Here is a 16781-nt window from a genome sequence, read left to right as displayed (position 1 = left end):
TAAGATACTCTACTAGCCTTTAAATTTATTAAATAAATGAGAGGTTAGCAAATATTTCCCATTGGCATTACATTTTATACTTATTTAATGTTATAGTTACTTAAATTTTTACTTGTTTATATTTATCCTGTTTATCTTATCATCATAATTCAGTTTCTAAGTCTGTTTGCTAAGAACAAAGAGCATTCCTATAATACTTTAAAAAAAAACTTGCTTTAATAGCTCCAAGGGCCAGGCTGTGAGAGGATGCTAGAGAAAGTACATTTGCGGACTTCCCTGGTGGCACAGTGGTTAAGAATCCTCCTGCCAATGCAGGGAACGTGGGTTGAGCCCTGGTACGGGAAGATAGCACGTGCCGCGGAGCAACCAAGCCCGCGGGCCACAACTACTGAGGCTGCGCTCTAGAGCCCGTGAGCCACAACTACTGAAGCCTGTGCTGCACAATAAGAGAAGCCACCACAATGAGAAGCACGCACACCGCAACGAAGAGTAGCCCCCGCTCGCTGCAACTACAGAAAGCCACGTGCAGCAACGAAGACCCAACGCAGCCAAAAATAAATTAATTTAAAAAAAAGAAAGTATAGGGCTTCCCTGGTGGCACAGTGGTTGAGAGTCCGGCTGCTGATGCAGGGGACACGGGTTCGTGCCCTGGTCCGGGAGGATCCCACATGCCGCGGGGCAGCTGCGCCCGTGAGCCAGGGCTGCTGAGCCTGCGCATCCAGAGCCTGTGCTCCGCAACGGGAGAGGCCACAACAGTGAGAGGCCCGCGTACCGCAAAAAAAAAAAAAAAAAAAAAAGAAGAAGAAGAAGAACGTACATTTGTTAATTTTTTTTTTTTTTTGGCCATGCCGCACGACCTCGGCAGTGAAAGCGTGTGGAGTCCTAACCACTAGACTGCCAGGGCATTCCCCATTTGTTAAAATCTTAACTGCAATACAAAAATCAACTGTTTTTCTATGTTCCATCAATAAACATACAAATGAAAATAAGCATTTAAAAAACACCATTTATAAAGGCATCAGAGAACATCAAGTACTTAAAAAATAAATCTAAAAGATGTGCCTCTCCTAGGCATTTACACAAGAGAAATAAGAACATGTCTACAAAAAGATTTGTACAACAATATTTATAGTATCTTTATTCAAAAGAGCCAAAATTCGGAAACAATCAGTAGGAAAATAGATAGCAATTATGGTATATTCATATGTGGTATATGGATAAAATGGAATACAGCTTAGCAACAAGGAACTACTGATACGCTACGAAAATGGATGAATCCCAAAAATGTGTTGAGCAAAAGTAAACAGATACAAAAGTATACATAATATAAAGTTCATATACTGCATATATATATAAAGCTCAAGATCAGGCAAAACTAATCTGTGGGTGGCAGTGGGGAAAGGGCTTAAAGGAACTTTCTGGGATGATGGAAATGTCTATTTGTCTTGTGGGGTGGTACACAGGTGTATACATTGTCAGTAATCAAACTGAAAGCTTAAGATCTGTGTACTTTATTAAATGTAAATTATGCCTTAAAAACGTTCATTGCAGAAAACTGTGTTGATTTAAAATTATGAACTAAGTCAAAGGATGATTCACATTCTGTGACTTTGATTCTGCACATTTGTTAATCAGAAGCATCAAGATTCTTAGCCTGGGCTTCCCTGGTGGTGCAGTGGCTGGGAGTCCGCCTGCCGATGCAGGGGACACGGGTTCGTGCCCCGGTCCGGGAAGATCCCACATGCCGCGGAGCGGCTGGGCCCGTGAGCCATGGCCGCTGAGCCTGCGCGTCCGGAGCCTGTGCTCCGCAACGGGAGGGGCCACAGCGGTGAGAGGCCCGCGTACCACAAAAAAAAAAAAAAAAAAAAAAAAGATTCTTAGCCTTCTCTCTACGGCTTTTGACTAACAGTTACTTCTAAAAAGGAATTGACACTTGATTTTTCTCCAATAGAAGTAAAAATTGAGAAAATCTCACCCCCGCAAAAAAAGGGGCAAACAAAAAAATGAGGACAGAGAGAAGGGGGTGGAGAAATGGAAAATAGCAGAGAAAAGATAACTTAGGGAACAAGTAAAGGAGATTTAAAAATCTGATTAATAGGAATTCCAGATATAAGAACAGTGAAAGTGAAAGAGAGAAATTATCAAAGGAATAATGCAAGGACATTTCCCAGAAGGGAAGGAAATGAGTTTCCATATTTAAAAACGCCCATGACATGCCCAGCAGCATGAATGTAGGGGCAGGAAAGGTTGGGTGCACATTACTGAGCAGAATACCAGGGTCAAAGAATATGTAAATAGGCCACATTTGAAGGATAGAGAATCAGAATGGCAAAAGATTTTTAAACACTGAAAACCAGAATATAACCAGAGCATGACTTTGAAATGAAGTGGAAATTATTTTCAAATTATTCAAGAATTCTATTCAGAGCCCAACTAAGTGAGAGAGTAGAATAAAGAACTCTCAGACATGTAAAGTCTCAAGTTATGTTATCATTCATGCACCTTTTGCAGTAAACAGTGGAAGATGTGCTTCTCCTCAAGAAAGACAATGACACTGGCTCCAGAATAGGGAATCCAAACCAGAAAAGATGGGTAGGGAATTCAGAGAAGTCCCAGCATGGCAGCTGCACTGCACATGGAGACCTGTGAAGCCTCAGTCCAGATTAAAGCAGGAAGGAAGAGCTCCATAAAGTTTTCCAGGAAAAAAGGAGAAGGAAACAGTTTATCTGACAGCTTGACCATGTGAAAAGTATAAACAGAGCATTTATAACTAAGTATAAACAGACTTGCCAGAGGATGTTGAAAGTTAAGCCACAGGTTCAAAAACAAACCCAAAGCAAATGAAAAAGTGAAACACTTCTTAATTCCAAGAAAAACAAAAAGTTGTACCAGAAAGGAAATGTCATCTTAGTTCATTAGGTGGTACAGCAGTGAAAAATTACAATTAAAACAGTACAAATACTGAATATGGATTAACCCCAAATTGTGATTAACATTGGGAGAAAGCAGGAAAAGAGTGAGGAGGAGAATTGTAAGAAAGTAAAATCCTTATATACCATAATAAAAGGTCAACTGACCATATAAAAAGTCCAGGTTTATAGTATATCCATAACTAAAGTTTCCCATTTGTCTTTCTCTACAGAGAAAAAAAAGTGGGAAGAAAAAAAAGAGTAAAAGAGATTGAGTTCTTTTAGCCAAAAATTCATTGCATAAGGAGCAAATAAACAAAAAAGTAAGCGACTCTTCTTATGTCCCAAATGCGGGGGAAAGTCTATTTTTATTCTTGCAAAATCAAAGTAATATCCTTCAGAGCATGCATGTAAGAAAAAAATTAATTCTCCCAAATATACTATACTCTCATGGAAGAAGGGAAGGAAGGGTAAGCTGTACTTAAAAAACTATTTTTTGCTCACTAACACATTAATATCTTTATTAAGTCAATTTGAAAAAAAAGGACACAACAGAAATAATATAAAATAACTTTTATTTACATAATTTACATCTATAGAATATAACTGCTTTCTTTAGAACAAGAAAATTTACAATGACAGATATTGCTTTTTGTCAAAGACTTCTTCAAGCAAGATAGTATACATGGTCACTTCTATTTCAAAAAACATGGTGGTAAACAGTGGATATTCATATTTTTATGTGCCTCAATCATTTACCAACAATTAGGCTTTGAAGCCATCATGTTGATCACTTGCTAAGACGTAAGTGTTCAGGAGGAAAAGTCAAGAAAAAAATAAAGACCTTTAATCATATCTCTTTTAAGATTTATAAAATACAAATTCTTCACAACATCATCTTTACATGAGTCAGATTAAACACAGGCGTGAACAAGTCTTTCCACCTTGTAAGGTAAATACACTGATTAAGTTTCTTTTTCCAAGAGTAGTTTTAAGGACATAATAGTAGGATAATTTAGTTGTCTGACTTGATTCTCTAAAACAATGAATGCCCAAAGACAAAATTATCCTTCATACAGTAAGAAGTTACATCTTCCATAAAATTAGCTCATTGTAGATGAACAAGAGATAGATGTTAACAAAGTTAAAAAGTAATATTAAACAAGGGATAAAATAATAGTTTAGCTATGACAACCAAACACCCAAACTAACATGAACTAAATGAAAGAAGCCTTTTCAGAATATGAGATTTTTAAAATTTATAAAAACAGGGCATTAAAATAGCTACGTGATTTGCTACTATGATTTCTGTGACATATTAACCCCATGAAATAAATAAATGCATATCTATAGAGAATTTCCTTATAGATCCTCCTTTATGACAAAAAAGTTTAAACTGCAAATTTCACTATAAGGCAATGAATAAGAAATGCTCTAATATCAATTGTTTTCATAAATTAGGATTACTGTTATACTCGCCAAGCCAAATCCAATTTTACTAATGAACTTGAAAACTGGCCACCATTTTTTTCAAATTACAAACAGAATTAGACATTAAAATATCTTCCCAACTGAAATACTGATTTCATAATGCAATCAAGGGTTTAAGTGTTAGGCACAACTCACAACTCCAGTGACAAATATCTCATAGGTAATGACATCGGCACCTTAAGGTAAGAAAACTACTCTCTAATGTATGGGTCAAACTAAAAACCCAACCCATCCATGTCCATCATTTAAGTATTGCCTGTAGCTGTTTTCATACTGAAGTGGCAGAGTTAAGTAGTTACCACAGAGGGCATCTGGCCCACAAACTCGAAAATATTTTCCAGAAAATGTTTCTGACTCCTGATCTAATCAACCCAGAAGGCTTTTCAAATAAAAGAGTAAATCTGTTCTTTCAGAAGTTTAATTTGAACCACCAAAGATTTGCTTGGGTGGGTAACAGAATTACCTATGTAAATCACAAAATCTCAAAATTAAAACCAACCCTTAAATTCATATTGATGATAATCACTGACTTAATAAAGTCTTATTATTTTATTTTCTGTTTTTAACATCACAATTATGTTCTGTGCATAAAGGTCTAAGTACTTAGTTCCTCATGGAGAATTTAATGGGGGGAAAAAAAAACTACCAAGAAATTGTTTTTTAAAAAAGGAATGTGTGTATGTGAGCATATGTGTGTGTAATGGAGATGGAGTTTTGTATGGAAATTTGCCTCGTAAATAAATTTAAGGATTTTTTTCCCATACAAATCCTGAGATTATCCAAGAAATAAGAAAAACAAAAAATTCACAGTACAAAGTCAATATACTAAACTATGAGAAAAAAATGTATTCAAAAAGTATATACTATCCAAACAATTTAGTTTTATCACTTTAAATACCTTTAAAATTAAAGAGGGGAAGGAGACAAACATAAATTTGTTAATGCTTTCTTTACCCATAATCTCAGGGGTAGAAATAATTAAAACTGAATATTCTTTTAAATAAAAAATTTAAAAATAAATAAGCTTTTTGATGTTTTATCTTTATAAATAGTAAGTTTAAATACTAGTTCTTCAATTAGGACTAATGTTACATCAACATGAATTAGAAAAATACACATTTTTCAGTCAAATAGCTGATAATAGAAAAGTTTTTAACATTTATCATACTAAAGTGGAGTTTCACAACTTCCTTTCACACACTTAGAGGCAACTGAAAAGGCCTTCACCATCCAAAAAAACAAAAAACAAAACCAAAAAACACTAAACAAACAGAAAAAAACCTTCACAAAAGGTTTGCTAAATGTTAACTACAATCCATCTCCAAATACGTCGGCACTGTGATTTATACAGAGACATTTATCCACAACATTCCAAGATGTCCATGTGTATTCAACACAGGAAGAGTCAAAATGTAAACAAGAGCTGTTACTTCTGTCTGAGAAAGCAGTCTTAATTGCTTGGTATTTCCAAAATGCTGAATCAATCAGAAGGAAAGGAACCTCAGCAATGTTTTTCACTGATTACAAAAGCTTCAAATCAAGCCTATTAAATATTCAAAATCAACCTAAAGAAAAATTGCCAGTGAGGCTTTTTGCCAGATACTGCTTTGTTGATATAACTGACTGTGGAAATCCTAGCCTTAGAAAAAATAAAAGAAAAAAAGAGAAGACTTTTATTCTGTTTCATCCACTTCAATAAAGATATCACTAAAGAAATATTCAGAGACTGTCATTGGCTCCTCTTCCGGTAGCCGGTTTTGGACATCTTTACATTCTCCTTTCGGTAAGGGATGATTACAAGAAACCTAAAAAGATAATAAAAATAAGTATGCAGTATAACATTTATATATTGATAGTGGTATTCTAAATCGATATCTGTTTGAAAAGCAATATAGCAATAAATATTAAGAGTTTTAAATGTTTATACTCACTGACCCAATAATTTCATTTCTATGCTGTTATATTAAGGAAATAATCCTAAACATAGTAAGAGATAAAATTGTAGCATTCGTTATAATAAAATTAAAATCAACAAATATACAACACAAAACATGATTAGGTTGACTGTAGTGTACACATGATTACTTCACCCTAATTTCTGTGAAAAAAAATAAATACTGAAAAACATAACATTATTAAATCGATAATGAAAACATTTTAATGACCAGAATAGAAGGACCCATGAAACAGAACAGTACGTAAGGAAATAACAGAAATTAAAGCAATCCTATCAAAAATTAGCATACTGGGCTTCCTTGGTGGAGCAGTGGTTGAGAGTCCGCCTGCCGATGCACGGGACGCGGGTTCATGCCCCGGTCCGGGAAGATCCCACATGCCGCGGTGCGGCTGGGCCCGTGAGCCATGGCCGCTGAGCCTGCGCGTCTGGAGCCTGTGCTCCGCAACGGGAGAGGCCACAACAGTGAGAGGCCCACGTACAGCAAAAAAAAAAAAAAAAATTAGCATACTTATAAATCTAGAAAAAATGAAGACAGCATGGTATTGGCAAAGGAACAGACATACATATCAATGAAATAGAAGACTAGAAATATCCCTAACACATATGGATGGAAATTTAGTATCTGATAAAAGTGATATTTCCAAAAAAATTTGACAAAAGTTGGATGATCCAATAAATTATGTTGGACAACTGTATAACTATCTCACATAAAGGAAAAGTCAGACCTATACTTCACCAATATATAATAAATTCTAGATGAATCAATAAACTTAAATGTAAAAACATTTTTTAAAAATCTACTATAAAATACCATGGGAAAATGTTTTTATAATCCTAGAGTTGGGGAGAGAGAGTGTGAAGCAATGACATGAAAGCCAGAAGCCATAAAAGATTGATAAATTCACATACGTAAAAATAAAAAATGTCTGCATGGCACAAACCACCATACACAAAATCAAAAGATAAATGCCATAGAGGGAAAAAAATTTACAACCTGGATCACAGACATTATGTGTTCATTAAGTCTATGAAGAATGTCAAAAATGAACACTGATAATACGCTAATGTAAGGAAAAAGGCCCTCTCATATACTGCTGATAAGAATAGAAACTTATATAATCCCTACGCAGGACAATCAGGCAGTGTCTGGCAAAAGAATAATCATTCCTTTAGAACAGCAATTCTATTTCCAGGAATTTAACCTATAAATGTGAAAAATCGTCCATTTATAAGTTAGCTGTTACCACATTATTTGTAGTAAGTAGGAATAACCTAAATGCCTACCAGTGGGAGGCCAGTATCACTCTATGGTACATCCAAACAATGGAATATTATGTAGTCATTAAAAATAATGAGGGCACTTAGTCCTGAAAATAGGAAAATTTATGTCCACGCAAAATGCTGTATACAAAAGTTCACAGCTTTATTCATAAAAGCAAGCACTAGATGTCCTTTGGTGGGTAAATGAATAAACAAAACTGGTACATCCATACTATGGAATACTATTCAGAAATAAAAAGAAACAAACTATTTGATACATAAAATCATCTGGATGACTGTCTAGGGAACTACCATTGAGTGAAAAGACGCCAATCCCAAATATATGATTCCATTCATATAACATTCTTGCAATGACGAATTTAATGGCAACCAGCTTGCCAGAAGATAGAGAGAGAGTGGGGAGCGGGAGGGAAGTAGGTGTGTCTATAAAAGGGCAACACAAAGGATCTCTGTGGTGATGGAACTGTTCTGTATGTTGACTGCAGCAATGCAATATAGTGGTTGTGATATTACAGGAGAGTTTTGTAAGATGTTACCACTGGGGAAAACTGGGTAAAGGGTAGATGGGATCTCTCTGTATAGTTGTTTACAACTGCATGTGAATCGACAGTTATCTCAAAATAAGAAGTTAATAATTTAAATTTTTTAAAGAGAGCAAGAGAGAGGAGGAAGCCCTTTATCTACTGTTTTGCAAGGTCTCCAAGACATACTATTAGGTGAAAAAAGCAAAGCAGAGACTGATACACTATTATTTATGTAAAAAAGAAGAAAAATGTTTATATTTGTGTATATTAAAATGTCTCTGGAAAAGTAAACCAAAATCTGATAATACCATATACCTGTGGAAAGGAGGAACTAGGAAGCTAAGGGACAGATGTGGGAAACTTTTTCCTATAAACTCTCTTTTGTAGGTTATGAATTTTAAGACATGTGGAATATATTGCTTACTCAAAAAACTGAAGAAGCAATTTGAGGGTAACATTTAGTTTAAATTCTTCCCTCACACTACATACCAAAGTCAATAACCATGAACAGAGTTAAAGTTTTAAAATTTTATACCTCTGGAGAAAAACTTTTCATCATAAAAGCAATTTAACAAATTGCAAAGAAACAAGTAATGGATTTGACTAAACATTTAAAAGTTATGTATAACAAAAATTCCCCCAAATTTAAAAAAGTAAATAAACTTGGAAAAAATACTTGCAGTAAAGAGCTAAAAGGTACGTGGCTTATTTTCATACATAAGGATCTCATACAAATTGGTAAGAAAACTACTAAGATCCCCAAACCTATAAATCAGCAGAAGATGGGAACAAAAAAGAAAAAAAATCAGAAAATCTAGTAAATATATGGGAAAGAACACAACTCACCAATAACTGAAGAAATGCAAATTTTAAAAATGAAATGACATTTCCAACACCCCACCACCATTATATTAAATAAGAAAAACAAATGTATTTTAAAGAGTAATATCTCAGACTGGCAAGAATGTGATTAAACCGCACTGTTACACTGCTGGTAATTACAACTATTCTCCAAAGTAATTTGGCAAATAATAATAAAGACTCATAAAATCCTGGTCTCAGAATATAGTTGTAGGAAATAATTTAAAATATTTTTAAAACGTTAAAAATGTTCTTTACAAAAGGACTCCTTCCTTTGAGGCTCATGCTATCCAATAGATGGTCACCAGCCTTTTCCTTGTTGAGATCTGAAGTCACCCCAATGTTCTTCCAAAGTCTTTGATACAAGTTCACAAAATTTTCTGCCCCAGTACCTGCTATTACAGCTTCAGAGTGCACAGAAATGAAACATGCAAACGAATTCTAATTTTACTGTTCCTTGAATTTTTGTAGGTGTCATGACATTTGTCCCAAAGGAAATAAAATGCAAGCACTGCTTTGTTTTGCTTCCACAGGTCAGAAGGGTCTCTGCAGTAAAGGAATGGCAATTAAGTGTCCATTTATGGTTAGTTCAATGGCTCTATATTAAACTAGCTGTAACTTTCTAATTCAACACCTTATCTTCTTCCAGTACAGTGGGGTAGGATAGGGAGGAGATGGAGTGGAGTTGCTCTGCAATAATTTCTGATATTCAGATGAAAATACAATTGCCATGTTTTTCCAAGTTGAGTCTGATATCTAACCCATTCTACACAAATAAACAAACAAAGAGTAGTTATCACATACCTGAGTTGCTGAACTATCAATATTTTTAGGTTGAGTATTAACAACAACACTTGGAGATGGAAGATCAGAGGACTCTTGAGTTTTTTTCTGGCTTGTATTGAGCGGATTAGATCTTTTCAGATTCTGTCTTGATACAGGTATAAGAGGTTTCAGGCGTTTCTTGCTACGAACCTGAGTAGGTTCATCAGACTCCAAACTATTCTTTGAACATATTAAAGACAAAAATCCCAGGGGTCTTCTGCCAGGTCTAGAAATGCAAATGTAAAGATATTCAACAATATCCAGGAAGACACATTCTTTTTTTTTTTTTTTAATATTTATTCACTAAATTTTTCATAGGCAGGATATTGCAGCAAAGAAGCTGAAAGCAGGAATGTGCCAAGTTCTATAGGACATCTATATCTGTATAAACTTTTTTTTTCTTTTTTTGGCCACGCCGCCCAGCATGTGGGATCTTAGTTCCCCGACCAGGGATCAAACCCATGCCCCCTGCGTTGGAAGCACACAGTCTTAACCAATGGGCCACCAGGGAAGTCCCAGGAAGACACATTCTTAATGCCAACTTCTTTCCATGAATGCTAAAATGGCAGGTATGATACCACAGGAGTGGCACACCTACTAAATACTGATATACTAAGTACTGATATCACTCTGCCATGACGTATATTTGTGACAAAGGTCAAAGCTTACTCTAGAGCAGTACTTCTCAAGCCTGAAAGGCACACAAATCACGTGGGGATCTTATCAAAATGAAGATTCTGACTGAGTTGGTGGGGAAGTGGGGCCTAAGTCCTGTATTTCTACTGAGTTCTCAAATGATGTCCCTGCTGCTGGTGCCAGGACCACACTTTGAGTAGAAGGGCTCTAGAGCAGGGGTCAGCAAGCTATGATCCACAGGCCAAGTGAAGTCCACCACCTGATTCTATAAATAAGTTTACTGGAACACAGCATGCTCATCTGTTTACACATATGGTTACATATTACATATGTGGTATATTATATATATACATACCACATATGTAATATGTAACCATATATGTAAAAAGATGTGATTACATATCTGTTGAGTAGCTGAGTAGTTGCAACAGAGATATATGGCCCACAAAGCCTAAAATATATACTACATGATCTTTTGCCCCCAAAATTTGCTGACCCTTGTTCTAGAATACTGCTTCTCAACTATTTTAACCCAAACCCCCATGATGCTACCCTCATTCTATTTTCAGCACATCTCTATGCCAGAAAAGATGTAGTTTATATAACAAAAACACAGGTTCGTTAAATATGCCTTTTCAAGTTATACATGTCATTTCCCCCCACTTTCCTTTAGTGGAGACTAGTACATGTCCTCCCTCTCCAACTCACCAACTCCACGTTAATGATTTGAATGCTGCCAACAAGCCAATAGTTATCCATAACCCAGAAGACTCACTTCTAGAGTATGAGGAAATAATGTGGGAGAGGCTGGCTTTGGGCTTAAATTCCACACTTAGTGTTATAGGGAGAAAGCCAGGGTTTACCTCTCTGGTATGCCACAAGAGATAAAAACGCACACAGTATTTGGGACTTCAATAAAACAACCTCCAGAGCTACTTCTGATGTTAGCCCTATGTCTCAGACCATCTACGTCTGCACTGGCAGCTACTGTATGGTAGAATAAATAATTATTAAAATAATAACCATGAACAATCTGGAAAAGAAAGTGTGCAATACTAAATTCTAAAGATTTTCTATCTAAAATCAAAGTTTCAGCACTTAAAGTTAAGCTCTAGTCATATGCAATGTCCTCCAAAAGTGTCTGACCTTACTGTATTTCCTTTAGTGACACCCCATCCCTTTACATTTCTGACAGAGGGGTATGATTATAAAACACCATCCTTAGTACTGGACTTAGTCGTTGTACATGTTACACCTATTCCATATAGGTTATATTTATATACTGAGAGAGAAAAATGGAGAGAGAGAAACATTTATTAAAGATTTTCTCATGATACCTGGATAGTGGGGTTTTTGAAGACGATGTGATGCTATCCATTTGTTCAGACTTAGAAGCAGCACAAGTTCTTTTTTCCTTATCAGACACCCCTATCTCATCCTGAGGTAACTGAGATGTATTCTTTTCTTGTGTATCTGTTATTTTATCAAGAGGTTTAGATCTGATACTCTGAAAAGTTGGTTCAAGTTGCTCTTTCTGAGGTTCTGGAATTGTATGTGTGTTTCCTGAGGTAGGGAAGATACCTCGTCCCTTGTAAGACTCTCCTTCAAAAAAGAAAATAAATGGTAAGCACACATATGGAAATTAATACATCCAATTAAATTGCAATATTTGAAGAAGAAAACCCATGATATTCTATCATGAACCTACCCTAGTAAGAGTAAGCTAAATTAAAAATTAGTGGACTATTAGGAATATTATAATGGGTAAAAGCTATGGTAACAGCTTCTACCTTCAGATGTAAAATAGTCGTATCAATATATTTTGACTTAGAAAAGCTTTCTCCATAAATATTTCTTGAACTAGCAAAATGAAAAAGTGATCACTTTCTAATTAAGGGTAAAGCTAAGGTCAGAATGGCCATCATCACAAAATCTACAGTCAATAAAAGCTGGAGAGGGTGTGGAGAAAAGGGAACCCTCCTGCACTGTTGGTGGGAATATAAATTGACACAGCCACTATGGAGAACAGTATGGAGGTTCCTTAAAAAAACTAAAAACAGAGCTACCATATGATCCAGCAATACCACTCCTGGGCACATAACTGGAGAAAACAATAATTCGAAAAGATACATGTACCCCAATGTTCATTGCAGCACTATTTACAGTAGCCGTGACACGGAAGCAACCTCAATATCCACCAACGGAGGAATGGATAAAGAAGATGTGGTACATATATACAATGAAATATTACTCAGCCATAAGAAAGAACGAAAAACGGCGTTTGCAGCAACATGGATGGACCTAGAGATTGTCATACTGAGTGAAGTTAAGTCAGACAAAGAAAAACAAATATCACATGATATCGTTTATATGTGGAATCTAAAAAAATGGTGCAAATGAACCTATTTACAAAACAGAAATAGAGTCACAGATATAGAAAACAAACTTATGGTTACCAAGGGGGAAAGGGCGGGGGTTAGGGAGAGGGATAAATTGGGAGATTGGGATTGACATATACACACTACTATATATAAAATAGATAACTAATAAGAACCTACTGCATAGCACAGGGAGCTCTACTCAATACTCTGTAATGACCTATATGGGAATAAAATCTTAAAAAGAGTGGAGTTATACATATACATATGTATCAGTTATACATATATATAACTGATTCACTTTGCCGTACAGCAGAAACTAACACAACATTGTAAATCAACTATACTCCAACAAAAATTAATTAAAAACAAAAAAGGATAAAGCTAAGGACCTATAAAAACTCCTTAATACCCAGCTTTCTAATTCCTTAAATGTAGTTGTTGAGCTTTTACAGGAAATCCTGGAGCTACATGATTTTCTATTAAATACAGGATGAAAGTAGCTTTTCATGGCCACCAAAGTGCCAAATCTAAGATCTCAGAAGGGAAGAAAAACCTCTAATAATAAAGGCGTGATTCTTAGAGAAAAATGAGCAAGACTCTGCTTCAATCCCAAATTTAAACAAGATACATCAAAAATAATCAGGGGTACTTAGCAAAATGCAACCACATTAAAATTTATTTTACTCACCTGTTTTCTCCAAAACATTTATTAATTCCTTTGAACACACCTGTTTTAAGAAAATTTACAAAAAAAATTAGAAATCTATTTGTCAAATAAAATTAATTTTATTTCCTTCTTTCCTTCTTAATTTTATTTCCTTCTTTCTTTTTTAAGTAAAGAAAACCTGTATTTTCCAGAAAGCTAGGGAATTCTACCAAACATTTATGAAAAAGACACTGCAACTATTATTTAAATTATTCCACAGCATAGCAGAAGAGGGAAAGCTTCCAAATGCCTTTTATAAATCAAGCATCATATTGATACCAACTAACCAGTCTCAAATCAGTGCAAAAATATCAAATGAAATATGACAAGCATAATTTAGCAGCACATCGAAAGACTAAAACATCACAATCGAATAGAGTTTGTTTGGGAACTCCCTGGCGGTCCAGTGGTTAGGACTCCACGCTTTCACTGTTGAGGGTGCGGGTTCAATCCCTGGTCAGGGAACTAAGACCCACAAGCTTGGAGGCACAGCCAAAGAAAAAAAAAAAAAAGTTTGTTTCAGGAATACAAAGATGATTTAATATTATAAAACATATTAATAAAAATCAACAGATTTGAGGAGAAAAATAATATCATCTCTCTATTTGCAGGAAAAGTGTCCAATAATATCATTCTTAAAAAAACCCCGTAAAATTGGACAGGCATTTTCTTAACACCGTAAAATACAACTATTGCAATCCGAAAGGCAGCATCCCACTTCATAAACACTGGAAGTATTCCCATTAAAGTCAGGAATAAGAAAAAGTTGTCCACTATCAGGACTATTCTCTGATTTTTTAAAGTTATATTACCCAATATAATTAGAAAAGAAAGAAATTAAAGGTGTAAAAAGTAGAAGAGAATAATTAAAATTATATTTGCAGATGATATGACTGTTTACTAAGAAAACTCAAGAGAACCAACTGAAAAATTACTACACACAATGAGGGTAATTCAGTAAAGCTCTCTAGATTAAAAAGAACTCAATGATAATAGCAACAAAAAAGATAAAATTCTTAGATATAATCCAATAAGAAATGTACCAGATTTATATGAAGAAGAACTTAAAATACCCCTGAGAGACAGACACAAAAGAAGTCTTAAACAATTGGAAAGACACACTGTGTTTCTGGACAGGAAGATTCAACATCGCATTTATGATGTCAATTTTCTCTATGTTCATCTGTCAACTTAGTATGATCCTAACACAAGTACCAATAGGGTTTTTTTTTTAAGCTCTGAATAAGCTAATTCTGAAATTAATATAAACTTTAAAACACATAAGCAGACTTCTCTGGTGGCACAGTGGTTAAGAATCCGCCTGCCAATGCAGGGGACACAGGTTCTAGCCCTGGTCCAGGAAGATCCCACATGCTGCTGAGCAACTAAGCCCATGTGCCACAACTACTGAGCCTGCGCTCTAGAGCCTGCGAGCCACAGTTACTGAAGCCTGCGCGCCTAGAGCCCGTGCTCCGCAACAAGAGAAGCCACTGTAATGAGAAGCCCGTGCACCACAATGAAGAGTAGCCCCCGCTCGATGCAACTAGAGAAAGTCTGCGCACAGCAACGAAGACCCAACACAGCCAAGAAAAAAGAAAAAACGTAAGTGACTAGGAAAAACTTGGAAAAAGAAGAAAATTGTATTGGGGGTTGGGGAGAGGGACAGACTATCCCTTTTTTTTTTTAAATTAATTTACTTTTGGATGCGTTGGGTCTTCGTTGCTGTGCGCGGGCTTTCTCTATTTGTGGAGAGTGGGGGCTACTCTTCTTGCAGAGCACGGGCTCTAGGCATGAGGGCTTCAGTAGTTGTGGCTTGCGGGCTCTAGAACACAGGCTCAGTAGTTGTGGTGCACAGGCTCAGTTGCTCCGCGGCATGTGGGATCTTCCTGGACCAGGGCTCGAACCCGTGTCCCCTGCATTGGCAGGCGGATTCTTAACCACTGCGCCACCAGGGAAACCCCCAGACTATCCCTTTTTAAGATAGTAAAGCACTTAAAAGCTACAATAATTAAAACAGTGTGATACTGGCCCCAGAACAAATAGGTAAATCAATGAAGAAGAAAGGAAAGTTCAGGAATATGCCCAAATATGTATGGGAATTTAATATCTGACAAAAGTGGAATTTCATTTTATTTTTTTAAAAATACACCTTTATTTTATTTTTTGGCCACACCGTGCAGCATGCAGGATCTTAGTTCCCTGACCAGGGATTGAACCCTTGCCCCCTGTGGTGGAAGCTCTGAGCCTTAACCACTGGACCACCAGGGAAGTCCCCAAAAGTAGAATTTTAAATCAGCGGACAAAAGATGAATTATTCAATAAATGGTGCTGGGACAAACGAATAGGCATCTGGTGAAAATTAAGTTGGTTCCACTGTTCTTAAAACCAAAATAAATTCTATACAAATCAATAATATTAATTAAAAGAATTTATATTAAATTCAAGGTAGACCTTCAATGTATAACACACTCCATAAGCTATACATAAAAAGACTAATAGGGACTTCCCTGGTGGCGCAGTGGTTAAGAATCCGCCTGCCAATGCAGGGGACACGGGTTCGAGCCCTTGTCCAGGAAGATCCCACATGCCGCGGAGCAACTAAGCCCGTGCGCCACAACTACTGAGCCCACGTGCCACAACTGCTGACGCCCGTGTGCCTAGAGCCCGTGCTCCGCAGCAGGAGAGGCCACCGCAATGAGAGGCCCGTGCGCCACAAGGAGGAGTAGCCCCCGCTCACTGCAACTAGAAAAAGCCCGCGTGCAGCAATGAAGACCCAACGCAGCCAAAAATAAATTAATTTTTAAAAAAAGGCTAATAAAAAAAAATTTTCTTTTTTGGCCATGCTGCACGGCTCGCGAGATCTTAGTTCCCCTACCAGGGATCGAACCCAGGTCCCAGCAGTGAGAGCACCCGAGTCCTAACCACTGGAATGCCAGGGAATTCCCCAAAAGACTGATATATCTGATTACAGAAAAAAAGTATTTGCATGTCTATCTGAGTACAGTGTATATACATTCTAGAATTTAAAATTATAACTTCGGCTATTTATAAGCAATTTTTTATCGTTAAAATGCTGAAAACAGTTTAGAAAATAAAAGCCACAAACAGGCCCAAGAGACACTATACATACTTTTCTTATATATTCAGTCACACCAATGTATATCTATCATTTTTTAAATGGCCTATTTTAAACTGGTGACCTAGTTTTGC

At 36.3% G+C, this 16781-nt stretch overlaps 1 protein-coding gene across 3 annotated transcripts in view; it reads right to left on the bottom strand.

The window, feature by feature from the left end:
* Positions 1-3467: 3467 nt before the first annotated feature.
* The window catches only part of BDP1 (BDP1 general transcription factor IIIB subunit), an 88203-nt gene continuing 74889 nt past the window's right edge, over positions 3468-16781 (bottom strand). For all 3 annotated transcript variants that reach the window (XM_030845156.2, XM_030845177.2, XM_030845168.2), the window contains exons 36-39: positions 13554-13593; positions 11822-12086; positions 9828-10074; positions 3468-6205 (exon numbers count right to left, since the gene is read on the bottom strand). In XM_030845156.2, the coding sequence (XP_030701016.2) occupies positions 6074-6205; positions 9828-10074; positions 11822-12086; positions 13554-13593 (684 nt within the window). In that variant the 3' untranslated portion in view covers positions 3468-6073. The remainder of the gene's footprint in view (positions 6206-9827; positions 10075-11821; positions 12087-13553; positions 13594-16781) is intronic.

Source organism: Globicephala melas, chromosome 3, assembly GCF_963455315.2.
Source record: "Globicephala melas chromosome 3, mGloMel1.2, whole genome shotgun sequence".
NCBI lineage: Eukaryota > Metazoa > Chordata > Mammalia > Artiodactyla > Delphinidae > Globicephala > Globicephala melas.
This window is presented reverse-complemented; position numbering and strand designations above follow the sequence as displayed.